We start from the raw sequence: 16680 nt of genomic DNA, 5'->3' as shown, positions 1-16680 counted from the left end.
ACCAACAGGTGAAAGGCAGCTATTTTAAATTATTTTTCTTTATGTCTGATTTTATTATTGTATAAGTAAGCACAATGAGTAATGTACAATTCTGATTCAGATTCCTCATGTGTACACATACCTGGCAAGTAAAGCTGATTCTGAAATACATAGCAGCTTCTGCTTGAGTAGGATCAGAAGCAATAGCAGAACCAGTTTGACAAACAAGTGAGCCGCATTCCTGCATATAGAGCAGGTCTGACCAAACTAATATTTACAGTGACACAACCTAGTTCCCACCATGAGCAAGCACTTTGACAGTTTGAGGGAAAAATTTCAACAGGAAGAAACCTCAAGCAGAACCTAGACTAAAGGTGGGCGGACATCTGTCTCGACTGGTGGAGGCACATGTTACATTCCTGTTTGTCATAAAATCCTCCACTTCCGGGCGTTCGCCATATGGCTGAAGAACTCCTACAATGCTGCTGACAGGACGTGAACACAACTTAGGCTTAGGAATTACAAAGGCCACAGAATAACTAGGTGTGTTATGCCACCTAGTGTTAAAAAAATAAATTTACAGTCACTAAATTTACAGTAGAATCGCCAAGAGTCTTCAAGCAAAGTAATAAAATAAACAATCCATTACAACTTCTTTATTTTACCAGTTAATGAACCGAGGTTACACCTTGATACATCACACTCAAGTAACACTACAGGAAACGTACCCAGAGATGCTGGTGGGTTTTGTATGCAACTTCTTTTAAAAGGTTTTCTATTAATAATCTACTGAAATGATATTCCATTTCAGTCAGTATGTAATGGGCACTCAGTATTAACACACAGTTTCATGTTTTTAACTGAATGCTAAGGCCTGATAGAGCAACATTTTATTGTCTCCATATGCCAACAATAACAGGATGAATGGTGCGTTTCTCATTTCACCACATGAAAATGTACTCACCCCAGCAAGTGGCACAGAGATACGTAACATTCATTCATAAACTGTGCAAAACTGAAAACAATCCGTGCAAATCTGCAACACAGTAAAGAAATTCATAACCACTTATTTTTAAATAATTCTGTACAAAACTTCAAATCCTGCTTAAGACTTTGTACACTCTAGCTTTTAACAAGAAACCAATATCAATATAATTTAAAAGTATTTATAATTTTTTCAGCAGTCACACGTATACATTACTATAGAACACACAGATTTAGTTCACCATGTAGTCAAACCAGTCTTTGACTCTGAGGTATTCCAGGTGTAAATGCGCTTGTGTACGGATTTACATTTTTGAAAAACTGACAGCAAATGCAGTCATTTTGGCACCATAGTAGTTTCCAAGCCTCATCTTTTAGGCAGTTTTAAAAAATAATACATTGAGGCAAGATTTTCTGTGTTGTGTTAGATAAACAAATACAGTACGAAATAAAAGGGCTGGTGTGTCTCCATTATCTCATAATTTGCTTCTGTCCAGCCTCTTTTTTGCGGGGTTGGGATACTGGGGATTCTCAATAACTCCCTCTCCGAACTTGAGCTCCAAGAATGCTCTGTGGTTGTTGGGGCTGTAGGCAGTGATGCCGGCAAAGGACATGGGCACCAGCGGCTGCAGGAAGTGCTCTGGGAACTCCACGTCTTGTTTGTGCTCTGTCCATGTGTCTTTCGTCATGACGCCATTGCGTGGATAGAACGGCCACAGGTCAACATGCAGATGGTTGGCCTCGCTGTACTGGACTCTGTAGAAGTCTCCTTCCACTGCACGCTCCCAGACATAGCCATTAGCATCCACAAGAGAGCCTGCGTCCAGGTTCTTCAAGTGATCACAGTTAGGAATATCCTCCAGGTAGATGCCCAGGTCCACATCATAATCCCATGGGATGATGTCCTGATGGCGGACGGCGCCCAGTAGAGTTCCCCCTTCTAGCCAGTAGCGCACACCTGAGGTCTCCAGGATATTGATGACATACTTGGTGGTTTCCCTGAGAGCTCGCAAACAGCAGGGAGGTGTCCAGCGATCCAGATACAGGTAGTCTGGAGTGTCATCCTGCACAGTGCCAAAGCAGCGAGGCGTCTCTTTACTGCAGCCATACCACTGTTCTTTCCCATCAGGCAGCAGGAGACGCTTCAGACCAAAGCTCCTCATGAGTTTCCCGGTGGCCTCCTTAAGTCGAGAGTCTGCCTTCCATTGGTTGTGAGCGGAGCTGAACAGGGGCCGGTGGTTTGCGGAGAAACATGGGCTCTCCAGCAGCTTGACCTTCCAGCCTCTCAAGGCAGTCTGGACAAAGAGCGAGGAGAAGAGGGGACGCCCCAGAGGGACAGAGAGGTTAAAAAGATCCTCAGTGCGAATGAGGACAATTGCATCTCCTTGTAAAGCCGTACAGACACTCCCGCTGCTCCCAGACGCAGCCGGCGAGTAGGTAGCCGTCCACTCTCTGAGGTTCACCCGCAGGTGGAGACACTGCACAGCAGATCGAGCCAGTACGGGTGCAGCCACCAGCCTCACAGGCCCCCCACCCTCACCTTCCAACTCCCTGATCAGCCTCTCGATAGCCCGCGGTTGCTCCAGCTCCACCCCATCAGGCACCAGGAGCACAAACTCTGTCTGGACGTGGTACTCTGGCCGGTGAGCTTGCGGTGGCTGGTCCGGACTGGGGGAGAGCACTAGAAGTCGCGCCCCCTCTGGAAGCATCAGGGGAGGGTATGGAGATGTGTCAGCCACAGCCAGGAAGGGAAGCTCAGGTCTCTGGCGGAGAAAGGAATTAGCCACATCCCCAACATAATTCTCAAAGTTTTCGAACTCCCGAAGAAGAACAGTCACACGAGGGCCACGGCTATGTCCCTCCGCTCCGACCACTCCAGGCTCACCTCCAGCTCCAACAAGTGCCCCTAGGCCTCCCCCCAGACCAGAGGCTGGTAGGGCAGACCTCCTCGTGCCCCTGCCAAGTTCCTTCCTCTTCTCCATCATTTGCTGCTGGGCCCGGGACACATAGTAGAGAATGAGAAGGTTGAGGATGATGGCGCCAGTTAACAGGCCCTGGCAGAGACTGATACGCATGGCAACTAATGTTTACTTTCCAGTTGCTACCAAGAGATTTAAGTTTCAGTTAAGAAATACAGTGAAGTGTCTCAGGTCCTGATTAGTGGCATAGTGGAGGAATGAGTTGAAGACAACCTGTGAAAGACAGAAAAAAATATGAAGTAACTGTATTTTGCTTTTAATTCCACAGACTTATATGTACATAATAACTGTATAAATTAGTAACATTACAAACTAGGACAGTCATAGCTCCATGCAAGGTTTCCTTTTATAAACAAAATATGGCTAGCTGCATTACCAATCAGCAAAAACAGGCTGGTGAAATTCATGAGCACAACTCACCTTAATTTGGATGTGTCTATTTCATTCTCTACAATACAATCATTTGCATCACATTATGCATTAACGTTAGCCGCGTTAATATCACAAGCTTTAGCAACGTTAAGCCCATTAACCTTGTTGAACTATATTTGGTATTCATGGTGGTTCATCTCAGCCAGCTCTTGTAGCATTAGGAGCAAACCTGGCTGAATCGGTAACTGTTAGCAGCACGCACAGATTTCAGTCTGCATTGTTAGCTAATATTTGTGCGGTTGTGGGTGGAACCGAGTCCCCACCATTTTAAGACGAAATCCACAACAAAGGGCACACAAGTTGCATCAGAATATTTCATTACTATGAAGTTTAACACAAGCTCAACCATGAAACCCAATTTACCATTACGCTATCACGCTCGCAGTCTGTGTCGCCCGCAGCAGCAACAACACAAAGACTTCCGGCTCAAATCCTTCAGAATAATTTTCAATTTTAAAAGATACTCTGACGTTTTTAATCATAAATCTTCAACCAACATCTTTACTGGTTTAATCTCTTTTGCTTGCAGGTGTTTGCTTTCCACAAAGAATGCTACAGATTTTGTAATATGAAGTAGAAGATAAAGATGTTTGCATGCCTCAGTATCATCAGAGGAATGCATACTGTGTGGGGTTGGATGGTGATTTAGTCACTTCCCCCACTTCAATAGGTAACTAGTGTACTCAAAAATTCCACTGGATAATGAAGTCTAAGTTTGTTTTATTCAAGTCCAATTGATTAAAAACTATGATGTTGGCATGGAGAGATCAATCAGGCAGACATTTATAGCCTTCATAGCTCAGTATGCACAAGTTACCTCCACCGTTTTGTTAAACCACACAAGCAGCAGCAGCTTAGACCCGCATGCAGCTGTTGTCACCTTAGAAAATCACGGTCAATCTGTGTTGTAGAAATGAAAGTTAAAACCGGAAAATAAATTGTGCATACTTTGGGCTAACTTCACTGTCCTCAAACGTCTCTGCTCACAAAATGGCAGGAAATGAACATCCCTAGCGACTTGTACATTGTGTGTTACAGCCAACATGGCCCTTTATTTGTCACCCACATTGGGCATTTCCAAAAGCAAGCACAAGGAGGAGGGAAATGCATCAGGGATTTACAAAATAAGATTAGAAATGAAAACGTTCACACTTGTTTTGAGTGATAGACACCTAATAGCCATATTTCAGTGTTACTTTAACGTACATTTTAAAGTAAGAATGTATGTTAAATATGGCTTTTCTGGAACTAAACAAGCCACGAATCCACAATGTTACACCTATGTGGCTTGATTGTGTTTTATCTTGAAGGATTTAGGACGGAAGTGTAGCATTTTACCACCTGAATAGTAATTTTGCTCTGTGTGTGTGTTTGTGTGTGTGTGTGTGTGAGAGAGAGAGAGAGAGAGAGAAAAGGAAGAAAAGAGGGTCGCCAATAGTGAAGTGCTGCTGGGTTGGAAGAAGGGTACGAGGTACTTTTTTAAAATTATTATTGTTCGTACACTCTGCCCGTTTCCACCTTCTGGCGAAAGGTTGAACGGTTAAAATGGAGGCGGACAGATCCGGTGGAGGACCAAACCCGAACTCCGGAGGCGGCGGCAGCAGCAGCAGCAGCAGCAGCAGCGGAGCGGGGCGCAACCCAAACGGGCCCAAAGCAGCACCGGGCCAGGCGACATCAGCTGCGGTGACCGGGGCGATGGCAGCAGCAGCAGCAGCGGCGGCGGCGGCGGCGGCGACCGGGGCCATGCCCGGATCGGCGCAGACTCGGGAGCTGCAGGACGGGGACTCGGGTATGACGCTTCCTGGGATCCTGCACTTCATCCAGTACGAGTGGGGACGCTTCCAGGCCGAGAAATACCGCTGGGAGGCTGAGAGGGACGAACTCAGGGTAAATAAATCATTTAACGTTAGCTTGCGTTTGCAGCCGTAACGCCGAATAAAGGCAAGGACGGATATCGCAGGAGCTCCTTATGTGCTGCTTTGTGACAGTACACATGCCCTAAAGTCAGTCCGTTCCAGGATGACACAATGCTAACGGGCTACCATTACACCCTATCATAACGTATTGACCAGGATGTGTTATTCCTAGACCGTAACGGAAAATGAAGGGACACTATGACCTCCAGGTGATGATCACCCAAAGCCAAACCGCCAGCAGTGGGTTTTATACATAAAATAAATAGTATTTTCAGAAGGCATTAATCATTGGCTTTTGGACTATATTTAATCAGTTACATATACATTCACACACACACACACATACATACATACATACATACATACATACATACATACATACATACATACATACATACATACATACATATATATATATATACAGCAATAAGTTAGATGTAAGAGGTTTATGTCAGCTTATGACAACAGGCAAGTTATGCTGCAAATACAAAAGGCAGGTAAACAGAGTTTAGGTGTGGCTACCTTGCATTGTCTCCTTCATATTAATTCAAGTAAACATCAAAGACATGCTCCTTTTATGGTGCACTGTATTTTGGTGTTTGTTTATGCAGAACCATAATATGTAAGTATGCAATTACTGGGTTTTCATATCCCATGAGGACAAATCAAGTGATCTGTGGCTGTGCTGCTGTGGTTAAAAGATGACAGTGGCACACACACACACACACACAGAGCTGTGAGTTCCCTTTTGAAATCACTGCATTTGAGAATGGTAGTTCTTTGAAAGTCAGTTTACTGTCAAAGTGGTGTCCCTACTTAAGGGAGTTCCACTGTAAAATGAGTATTTTCATTTACAATACAACTGGCAGAGTGAGAGAAAGGGATCACGGTGACCGCTTAACATAGGAAAAATGCTACAAAATCCTCTCAGACGATGTTTTTTGAGGCATAATCAACAAATTAAGGGTTGGTAGTAACATGCATTGGAAGGAAATCAACATTATGAATTAGGGCTTGTCACACAGATGGATGAGTAAGGGGTGTGGTGGATGAACATGGCTGAAATGTTTACAGTTGTATTTTTCAGTATCATTCTGACTGTCAACGAGCATTGTCAGTCAAGCACCATCTTATCTACAACTAATCCTTGTAAATCCTGCCTGAAAGTAAAAAAAAAAACAATATAAAATGACCTGCAGATTACAAACACATATGTATTGTCTGCCTTTAGGTTAGAGAAGTGAGATTGAGTCTTTAAAAGTAATCAGTTTGAGTCTGTGAAATGTCTAGAAGAATCCATGTGAATGTGAGTCAGTGTTATAGAAATGCCCTTGAGCAAGGCACGGGTCCCCTAATGGTTGCAGTTATTCAGAGGCCGACAGCAGAAGAAGACAGAGGTTGTACTATGCAGCTTTCCTGCATGCATGTGTGCGACTGTCAGGCAGAGCATTGCTGGGTGAGAGTGCGGCTTACTCATCAAATTGTTCCAGGATTAAGAAAGGTTAGGACAACATACACACATTCAAAGATGTTTGCGCTCTGCATTTTGGAATGAAGTGGATGAACAGTTCATCTTTTCATTCCCAAACCCACATGTGGTCTTCCTCCTGTAACACAGTTTGCTTGTAATTAGGATGAACTATCTTCTGCAGTTCATGAGCTTGAGGAAACCACAGGAGGACAGAAACATATCATTGCTTCTCTTCTGTCACTCCGCTTCTCACTTTTTCCCCCGACTCAAACCTATGTACTTATAAATAGGGGCCTGATAAAATATGGATGAACAATAACAAACTGGCCACGCTTGCTGCTTTTCTGGTCGTGTGTGTGGGGTAGAGTGGGAAGGGAAGTCAGAAGCAGTTCATCGCTATGTCCAACATGCCATTAGTGCTTGGTATGGAACTTTGTTGGTGTGTGCGCATTTGCTGCACATGGTCTGGTTTCACGGGTACAATTATCACCACGTCCTGTGCTGAGAGAAAGCAAGGATCTCTGGAGTGCCAGGCTGAAAAATTGACCTAGCTTACATTTTAACACCCACAGGCCACAGGCTTTTGTTGCCAGTATGCTCGCAGGGCTCTCAGTGTGCCAGTTAACGTGCCCCCAAGCCACCTCCTGTACAGTTAGCAACGTATATGTGTTCATAGTCTGCTCACATATCACCTACATATGATGTTTTGTGCTTTTATGGCATTCATAAGGCTGTGGCAAAATCTTTGACAGAGATTAACACTATCATCTTACGACTTTGTGACTCTGTGTGACAGCGTGGATGTGCGTTTGTGGTATTAGCGTGTCTCTGTGAGACTGTAACACATGTGCTGTCTCTGAGTGTGTTTTCAATGTGAAAGGCCACCTGTGGCGTTGTGTCTCCAGTGACAGGCCAGGAATGACGCCCCCCCCTCTTTGGGCCAGGTGGGACGTCCCGGTAGGACCATGGGACGGAAGGACAGGTGGCAGTGGCCTTGTCCCCACCCCCTCCTTCAGACACACAAGAAGCGGTTTCCCAATGTATTCTCACAAATCACACTACTACTGCACCTTGTCTGAACAAGCCTGTAGTAATAAGCTTGTTTTTGCATAGTCTTTGTTATAATTTCATAGACAGGGTGTGCAGCAGATATTGAACCAAGTCACTATATTTATTATACAGGGAAAAGGGCAGACCTTTACCTCTTCCTCTCATTTTCAGCTATTTAATTGTATTAACTGTGCCAGTAGCTGTGTAGAATAGATAACTGGTGACCTAGATGACATCACTTCCGGTTGAGTGTGGACCAGTGGACCCCTGGGTACACATCTCTAATTAATAGCTCAATGCTCCCAGCCATGACACACACATGACATCCATATGTACTGCATTACAGTGTGTGCCTTGCACCCGCGCAGACTTGCAGCACTCCTGTCATATATGTATTTATTTTTAGTATTTCTTCTGAATGTACTTATCTCCTTATTGTTGTATTTCTTAGTTTCTTTCCCATCTTATGATTAGTGCCCTTTCTTATTCAAACACATTCCCAGTGCTTATCAAGCATCTTCTAATCAGACTTGGGCCGCAAATCCAACTTTTTAGGATGTCGTTCTCCAGCTAAATACTACACGCACACACTCGACACACTCTAACACACTCTGTCAAAGCAGGCTGTCCCAGAAAAGTTCATTGCTCTACTTGTTGGCTCAAGGATTCTCTCATGGGGATGAAGGGATGAGAAGTTGGAGGGTGGCCAGTAGAGGAGGAAAGCTGCCCTTGACCCTGTTCTGCAGCTAGCAGAGAAGGACTGACAGAATAGGCTAAATGTGTCAGCTCTCCACGCTACACCGAAGTCTGGAAAGGTCAGCAGCAGTAGGCCAAATGGAGGAAAACCCACCCACAGGAAAGAGAGATCAGATGGCACGACAGGTTTGCTCGCAACAAGGATCCTCTATACTTTAGGCTATGTTAGTTTATCAACATAATACAAAGATATCATACTACTACTAGTTACTAATAACTAATAATTTTGTTACTCCTCAACATGAATTTTTTTTAACATTTCAACTTTTTTTTTTATGTATTCACACACCTTGATAGGCTCTCTTAGTTTTGGGACCTTGTTTTGCACTGAAAGCTGCATTTGTTCTTGTCCCTAACACAGCCAATGTGTGCTGTGGTAAATGAATTCACTCCGCTCAACCCTATTACCCTGCCACTTTTAAACTAAAATACTGTATAAAGGAAGAGCAATAAAACCAGGTCTTAGCCAGAGGATGAGTAGTTAAGTCATAGATGAAGAATGATATACAGCCAACCCTTTGACTCACCAATCTCTCTGTTTTGACTTCCTTTATGTATCAGGAAAAGGCCGCACTTACAGTGTGTGTTCATTGTCGTGTCAATATTTGGGTTGTGTACGGATGCAGCCTTGTCTGTATCTTGACCAAGAAAGCAGTGTCGGCGATGTTAAGTTTTGGGCGCTAGTGGGAACCTGTCCTTCCAGGAACTCAGTGTGTCACTAGCGCACAAGGATGTGATGTTTATCTCCATGTGTGAGCAGGTTGTAGCTCGCCTGTGTGTGTGTGTGTGTGAGTAGGAGTAGAAACACGTGCCCTGCCCCTTAAATATGAAGTAGTTGACACATTCCATTTAGAGGTGGAATACAAAGCACTATGCTGATTTGAGTCAGATTGTTTTAGTTAAGCAAATGCCAGTAAATGACCAAATCACTGTTCATACCTCTGTGACATTCCCGTGACTACTTCTGGCTATCTTCGGTAAGTGGCTGCTAGTTCAAGCTCTTATGTTCAGACCAGATCCGTACAAAGCCGGCCGACCTAAGAACCATTTACAAGGTGAAGAGCTCAGGATCTGCCCATCTGCAGCTAGTTGTCACACCATAATTTTTGGACATGGTTTTAAGCAGGACTGTGCATCAAGGCTGAGTTGACAATGGTGTTTTTCACTCACCAAAAAGCTTCCGAGTTGTTACACTGAGTATTCTGATTTGTTTATTTGTGTACAGACGATCTCATATTCAACTCTGCCCTTCTCTTGAATTTGACAGATTTTTGTACCCAGTGCATAACATACATGCTGTTGTCTTATATTCTGAACATCCCGCACTTTGACACTACCCAGCTAGCAAGACAGCTGAGCAGCTTGTATTTTAGCATGCTAACATTTATGTCTGAATATGTCAGACTGGAACTCCAAAGTGTTTCTGCTTGTGTGAAATACAGTATTGCATCTACCATTACAAAACACAACCACTACACAATTGGGCTACTACTTGTGTGCAGCTGGAAAGTACAACCAACTAGCTGCTGTTCCAGCTAACCTTATGCTAGCTTCTATCAACCACATAACCACAGCAACTTATATGACATAGCAGTTCATACAAGGCCGAGCAGATTTATGTGTTTCACTAGTCTTCCTAGCTGCTCAAATGAACGCAGTGCTTTTCAACCTATCCTTTTAGTGCTCACAGTTTATTCATTAGTTATTTTACTTATATAGATCATTTGCTAGAGCTGTACTACTCCTCCTAGGTTAGGCCAAGTATAAACCACGTAGTTATCTGTATTTTACAACCTCTTAGATTCTGCCTGCAGTGTTTACATGATAGCCTTGACAGTTATCTCCAAAATGCTCTGATAAGCATATAAAATCACATAGCATTAATCAGGATTACTCAGCAGCAGCAGCGGTAGTAAGGTTTGCTTGGCAGATTATCCTGTGTTCCGCTAGCCGTTCTAGTTGGTTACGTGACTGTGTGTGTCTGTCTGCATGTGTGTGTGGGTGTGTGCGCGCACTTTCCTGGGTGATTGACTACCCTCTCAAGTAGACCGAGTGCCTGCCCCATGAGATAGTGTTTTTAGACTGTTCTAGATTTGCAGAACTGCGTATGCGTGTGGGAGCAGGCTCGTGGACACAGACACGGACGTGCAGAGAAGGAATGGACTGTAAAAAAAAAAAGAAAACTAAAAAAAGAGCATTAATGCTCCAGTACCACTTGGCACAGACAGGGAGGGAGTAAAAATGCAAAACTCTTGTGCCTACAATCGCCTGCATGCAAACCCTCAAAGTAGAAACTGGATTAGTCCTTTTTAACATACCTCTAACTGGAAACAGTTTTTTTTTTTCACCCCACTGGGTCATTGACATTTTGCTCAAAACTGCCCACTGTGAAGCATCACTTGGTGCAAAACACAGAAACCTGTATTATAAATCTTTGTCATTCAATACTGCAGCACTTTAACATTTTGTCAAGTCTTGCCTTATGATGGTTTACCCAAGGGAAGACCCTGCCTAAAGATACTCCTCATCACAACGTGACAGTGTCGTCATAATCCCTTTTTTATTTTCACAAAACTCTTTGACAAATGGCAAGAATGGCCAGTGAACTTCTTTTTCCTCAAGGTAAGAGCTTTATCAGCTCAGTGAGGAAGAAAACGGACGGAAAATGAGAGAGGAAGCACACAAAGGAAGGATGTGTCTTAAAAGAGGGCATTTGAATTTGGCCAGTCTGGGTCTTGTTTTTCCTTCCTTCTGCAGATGCGCACTGAGGCCTTGGTTAGGAGAAGTTAAAAATAAGAGCCCTGCTCCCCAACCCTCTACTTATTCTGGATTCTTAGAAGTCATGTTTGCAATGCTCGTCACATCAAACTTTTCCCATAACATTCATGGTCTCTGTTGATATTAAATGCTTTACTCTCCAGCCTTAATTGAGACAGTACATTCTTTGTTTTTATCCACTTCACTGCAGTTATGGCGCGTGTGTGTGAGTGAGAATTGATTTTCTGATCATATTTACTTGTGAGTAGTTGCGGTATGTCTGTGCTGTTCTGAAGTGATGTTGTGTTCTTTATCCTGTGTGTTTTCAGGCTCAGGTGGCGTTCCTACAGGGTGAGAGGAAAGGGCAGGAAAATATGAAACAGGACCTGGTGAGGCGGATCAAAATGCTGGAGTACGCCCTCAAACAGGAGAGGTAAGACCAATTGCCCCTGGGTCCTCATGTCTGTTATCCATTCAGCATGCTGTCATCATGTTTTGCGAGCTTTAGGCATAGTGATTTGATGCTGAAAGATTTTCTTTTATTTGCCTGTGATGCTGCCCTCATGTGGTCTTTTTTTTGGGGTTGTAGGGCCAAGCACCAGAAGTTGAAGACAGGAAATGACCAGAGTCTCGGAGATAAGAAACCAGAGACAGAGGCAGACCAGCGTATGTTTAACCAAGCCCTTATTTATATCTGAAAATATAATATTATCTACTGCTGTTACATCTTTTACTGCTGCTGTACTTTCAGAACAAGTCAAAGTATCTGCTTTTCTCTTTTTCTGCTAGCTGTTGCTTCACTATTGTCCAATCTATTTTCTGTAGTTCCCAATGGGCCGGCTGAGTCAGACTCTGAGCCAGCCAATCAGATGTCCTGGAAGGAGGGACGTCAGCTACTACGCAAGTAAGGCCTCTACATCATCTGCTCCTTTTATCTCGGTGCCATACTAATGTGCTCCATCAGTATTTTGTCATTGGTTTTAAACTTAAACTCTACACTAGACTGAATTAATTAATATAGGTGTCTGTGTATATTCATGTGTGCTTTTTTTTTTCTGTGAATGTAGATATCTTGAAGAAGTGGGTTATTCAGACACGATCCTGGACATGCGGTCTAAGCGAGTGCGGTCTCTGCTCGGACGGAGCAGCCCAGAGGCTAATGGGCCTCCGCCCAGTGAAACCTGCCCTGAGCCTGAATCCCGGGCAGGTGGAGAGTCGTTGTTGGTCAGACAGATAGAGGAGCAAATCAAGAGGTGAGACCGTGGTAGCAGACAACTTCTCACTCTGCTGTTGCTCTGCGGAAAAGAGTAGTGACGCCTGCTGTTTTCAACAAAATCATGACACTTCGTTTGAGTGAAACAAACGATTGACATTATTTTTGTTTTTGTTTGTTATTCTCCTTTAAAAAAATAGTTTAGAAGTATAATCATTCCATAACTGCTAGAGCTCTATTTACCTACATGCAACATGGGCTTTTGTGTATCGCCATTTTTAGGTGTGGCCTAATTGACAGATCATGTCATAGTCGGATCATTTATTCACAGACATGACCTTGAAGTATTATGGTATACTGATCCAGGTCAGTTTAGTTCAAGAAGTAGTGAACACACAGTCCTGTACAGAGTGGGTTGTCCTCTTAAGGCCGCCTGACCTCTTATGTGAAGTAGAGTAGAGTTTAGTCTGGTCTTTATCTTTGGATTTATTAATTGCTGAATGAAATATCATTATAAACAGTCCTATACTAGAAATAGATTTACAAGACAGAAAATGTGCAGATGACTTGTTGAGTTAAGTAGGTGTACTTACTGCAGTGTTAACATGAGACAATTCATCATTGTATCGTTAAGGCAGCTTTGTGAGTAGCACCTATGTGCATTTGTCTGTACAAGCAGAAATGTCAGTGAAAAAATAGCACATCCTGATCTCAAAAGCCAACAGAACAAGATGCACAAAAGAGGTCTAAAACGGAGGGCTTCCTCCATCATGCGAACATGGTAAGATTACAAAGAAAAGCAGAAATCTGTTAAGGTTGTGTATTTGTCATTGCACAGAAAGTACCTGTCAGACATGTATATATTTTGCCATGTAAAGATGAAATTTGCAAGTAGAATTGTTTTAAACCAAGATATTTTTTATCAGAATGTTAATGTTTTCTGAGTAGGAAAGTAAAAAAAAAAAAGCATACATGCACCTATGAAACTCAAAATTACTGCGCTCATAAAACCTTTTAAAAGACTATGATAAAAGTAAGTATACTGTAATGTAGACTGCTGTTGCCAAACTTTTAATAATATATTATACAGTGCATAATATGTTAAGTTAGGGGATCATCCTGCCTCTGAAAGGTATTAAATAATCTTTTTGTCCTTTTTAACTTGTGTGTATTTGTAGGAACGCGGGCAAGGAAAGCTCTAAGGAACGTCTGGGTGGCTCTGTGCTCGATAAGATCCCCTTCCTGCATGGCTGTGAGGATGATGATGAAGATGACAGTGACGAGGAAGATGACTTCCAAGGCATGGCCACTGACTGCATTGATGGACCGCGCAAAAACAAGAAGTCTCGCGTAAAGGTATGATCAGTGATTAGAAATGAAATTGGGTATATAATAAAAATTAAAGAGCTAGAACAATAAATCGGCATGCCGATATGAGCTAATTGTAGATAAATCTGTATTGTATTTATACATAAATAATAATTATAAAAGAAACAGAGCGACGGGTCTTGTTATGATTGTTGTTGTTGCATAGTTTGTCCACCAGAGGGCACTCTGCAACCTGTTGGCAACACAGCAGTTAGCTGACATGATTAGGTGTACTTTTGTTTAAAGTACTATTTATAATTATAATTAAATGGTTCATTTTTAAACTACATTATGTCATGTTATCTTGGTGAGTTCTCATAACTACACATTAACAAATGTTAGAAATAATCTTTCTTAATGTTTTACGTTTTTGAAAAGATCGGAATATCGGCCGATATACCGGAAGATCAAATATCAAAATCAGTTTTGCTCGTAAAAAGTTCATATTGGTCGCGCTCTAATGAAAACGATGAGACTAAACACAAACAATTAACTGCAAAATTTGTGATTAAATCGCGTAAGTGACCCTTTTATCGCTCTGCTCTCTTGTGCAGATGGGTTCAGAGCCCATGACCACCGACCTGGACCCCGAGGACGAGGAGGACGAAGACGACTCGGAAGATGCCCTCAGTGAATTTGACTTCCTGGGCTCGGGGGAGGATGGGGAGGGGGCGGGAGAGGCCCGGATCTCAGGGGATGGACGGGAGTTAGGTACGCTGTTGCCATAGCAACATCATCAGCACCAGCACTGCCAGCACCACTGCCACCAGTGTATCTGTCTTTTTTGCCCCCCCGCTCACCTTTTTATCTTTTACTTCTCATTGTGTCTTGGCATCTCTTCTTGTCAATAAAACCAACCTCTTTTCCCAACCACCTGTCTCTCTGTCCTGTTTCACGAGCTGTCAGTCTGTGACTCTCTAAACTTGTGTAGCTGTCTGTCTGTAGATGTATTTTGTGTGGTCCAGGGTCATTTCAAAGGTTAGCACGCATGCTGCCTTCTCTTTTTATGTGTCGACATTTCATTCTTTGAGTCATATTTACACTGTATGCCTGCGCTTTTATTGGTTTCCCCCTTGTTGTATGAGTGTATGTTATGTATTTAAAGAATGAAGTTTATCTTTTTGCCTACATTCGTCTGTATCTCACATGTCATCTCGTCTGCTGGCCTTCCTCCGCCTCTCTGCATGACTGGATGTTTTGTGTCTCTCTCCTCTTGCCGGGTTCAGAGAACCGCAGGAACAAGTTACAAGGCATGATGTCGGACTTCCCCCCTAAACCCACCCCGCCCCCTTCTGTATCGGGACAGGCTCGCTCTGGAGAAGGTAAGACTTCCTCACCAGAAATGCCCCCATAGAAAACCATTATACCATCCTCTCCCTGAAGTATTCTTTTTCAGTCTTCCCTGTATCCCACACGCATGCTTATAGCTTAGAAGTTGAATTTCAAATTTAGATGCTGTCTTGTTTCAGCTCTGTTAAGTTTGAAAGCTTGCGTAGGGGTAAACTTACAGTTGCTCTTACCCAGAGTGGGAGTGAGGAAACCGGATGGGTGGACTCTTGCCAGGGAGACTAACATTCATTGCTTTATTTTACAGATCCCAGCCTGTATTTATTTGGCCATGTTTTGTCAAGATGCAGTAGCAACTCTTGTGCTTTACCTCAAACCTGCAGGTGGCGCCCTGGGTTTCTCCTCTGACGTCTTCATTATGGATGCCGTTGGCGGAGGGGACATGAACCTTGGTGAACTGGCTGATCTCACGGTCGCCAATGACAATGATCTCTCCATGGATGTAATTACACATTTGCTCTGGTCAATACACAGGATGTCATCCAACCCAACTTGTGCACGCTCAAAATGTTCATTATTTCTGAATGTGTCAGATGCAGGATAACAGAGAGGAGTTCAAGAAGACGTGGAACCCTCGTTTTACACTACGCAGCCACTTTGATGCCATCCGCGCTTTGACATTTCACCCCAGCCAAGCAGTGATGCTCACAGCTTCTGAGGATGGAACACTAAAACTGTGGAACCTCAACAAGGCCATGCACTCTAAAAAGTAAGAACCCTTAGATCCACAGGGAGTTAAAATGGAGAACAAGGGATTCAGTTATAGCACTTCTTATGCATATAACAAGCAGCAGTGGGACAGATAACATACAAATGTAAAATCAAATGCAACAAAGACATAAAACTAAGAAACAAATTTAAAAGACTGTGCCCCACCCCAAACCCCACCCCATCCCACCCCACAGGAACGCGGCGTTGGATGTTGAGCCAATCTACACATTTAGAGCGCACAGGTGAGTTGAGTCTGTGCTTTGAACAAATACAAATTCACACCCTGTGCACAAACCTGTCACTGACATACACCGATGCAGTCCAGCCACTGATGGCTTTCTCTTTTTGTCCAGTGGGGCCGTTCTGTCACTGACCATGGGTGAGGACGGAGACTCCTGCTTCAGCGGAGGTCTAGACGGAACTGTGAGATGTTGGAAGATGCCAGACCTCAACGTGGATCCTTATGATAACTATGGTCGGTCATCCTCAACTGTAGAGCATTTAACAATCACCAAGTAATAATGATATTCCAATTTGGAAGTGTTTCTTGTTATGAATCATGTTCTTTATATATATATATATATATATATATATATATATATATATATATATAGATGTGTGTGTGTATATATATATATATATATATATATATATATATATATATATATATATATATATATATATATATATATATATATATATATATATATATATATG

General features: G+C 43.0%; 2 protein-coding genes across 9 annotated transcripts in view; one reads left to right on the top strand and one right to left on the bottom strand.

Annotated features, from left to right (window-relative positions):
* Positions 1 to 620: 620 nt before the first annotated feature.
* Positions 621 to 4416, bottom strand: LOC123985476 (fukutin related protein). Of its 5 annotated transcripts, none has more exons than XM_046073011.1 (2): positions 4323 to 4416; positions 621 to 3155 (listed from the first exon to the last, which is right to left on the bottom strand). In XM_046073011.1, exon 2 carries the CDS (start codon positions 3036 to 3038, stop codon positions 1440 to 1442), a length of 1599 nt encoding a protein of 532 aa, XP_045928967.1. In that variant the 5' UTR covers positions 3039 to 3155; positions 4323 to 4416; the 3' UTR covers positions 621 to 1439. The 5 variants fall into 5 exon arrangements, with proteins under 5 accessions (XP_045928967.1, XP_045928968.1, XP_045928969.1 ...); XM_046073012.1 differs by having other exon boundaries at positions 4192 to 4327; XM_046073013.1 differs by lacking the exon at positions 4323 to 4416 and adding an exon at positions 4028 to 4152.
* A 233-nt stretch (positions 4417 to 4649) lies between these two features.
* strn4 (striatin, calmodulin binding protein 4) overlaps positions 4650 to 16680 on the top strand; it is a 17425-nt gene continuing 5394 nt past the window's right edge. Inside the window, exons 1-13 of one of the 4 annotated variants that reach the window (XM_046073004.1) lie at positions 4650 to 5261; positions 11654 to 11757; positions 11914 to 11990; positions 12150 to 12228; positions 12392 to 12577; positions 13217 to 13318; positions 13716 to 13893; positions 14460 to 14616; positions 15132 to 15227; positions 15576 to 15694; positions 15786 to 15961; positions 16158 to 16205; positions 16317 to 16438. In XM_046073004.1, coding sequence (XP_045928960.1) covers positions 4920 to 5261; positions 11654 to 11757; positions 11914 to 11990; positions 12150 to 12228; positions 12392 to 12577; positions 13217 to 13318; positions 13716 to 13893; positions 14460 to 14616; positions 15132 to 15227; positions 15576 to 15694; positions 15786 to 15961; positions 16158 to 16205; positions 16317 to 16438 — 1786 coding nt within the window. In that variant the 5' untranslated portion in view covers positions 4650 to 4919. The remainder of the gene's footprint in view (positions 5262 to 11653; positions 11758 to 11913; positions 11991 to 12149; positions 12229 to 12391; positions 12578 to 13216; positions 13319 to 13715; positions 13894 to 14459; positions 14617 to 15131; positions 15228 to 15575; positions 15695 to 15785; positions 15962 to 16157; positions 16206 to 16316; positions 16439 to 16680) is intronic. The other 3 variants (XM_046073003.1, XM_046073005.1, XM_046073006.1) reach the window with 3 other exon arrangements.

This window comes from Micropterus dolomieu, linkage group LG17, assembly GCF_021292245.1.
Source record: "Micropterus dolomieu isolate WLL.071019.BEF.003 ecotype Adirondacks linkage group LG17, ASM2129224v1, whole genome shotgun sequence".
In the NCBI taxonomy this organism is placed as follows: Eukaryota; Metazoa; Chordata; class Actinopteri; order Centrarchiformes; family Centrarchidae; genus Micropterus; species Micropterus dolomieu.
The sequence above is the reverse complement of the archived record's forward strand: the minus strand, read 5'-3'. Positions and strand labels throughout refer to the sequence as shown.

What these genes read in the sequence shown, in the direction of transcription:
- LOC123985476 (XM_046073011.1), bottom strand. Translation starts at nt 3,038, where the DNA reads ATGCGTATCAGTCTCTGCCAGGGCCTGTTAACTGGCGCCATCATCCTC.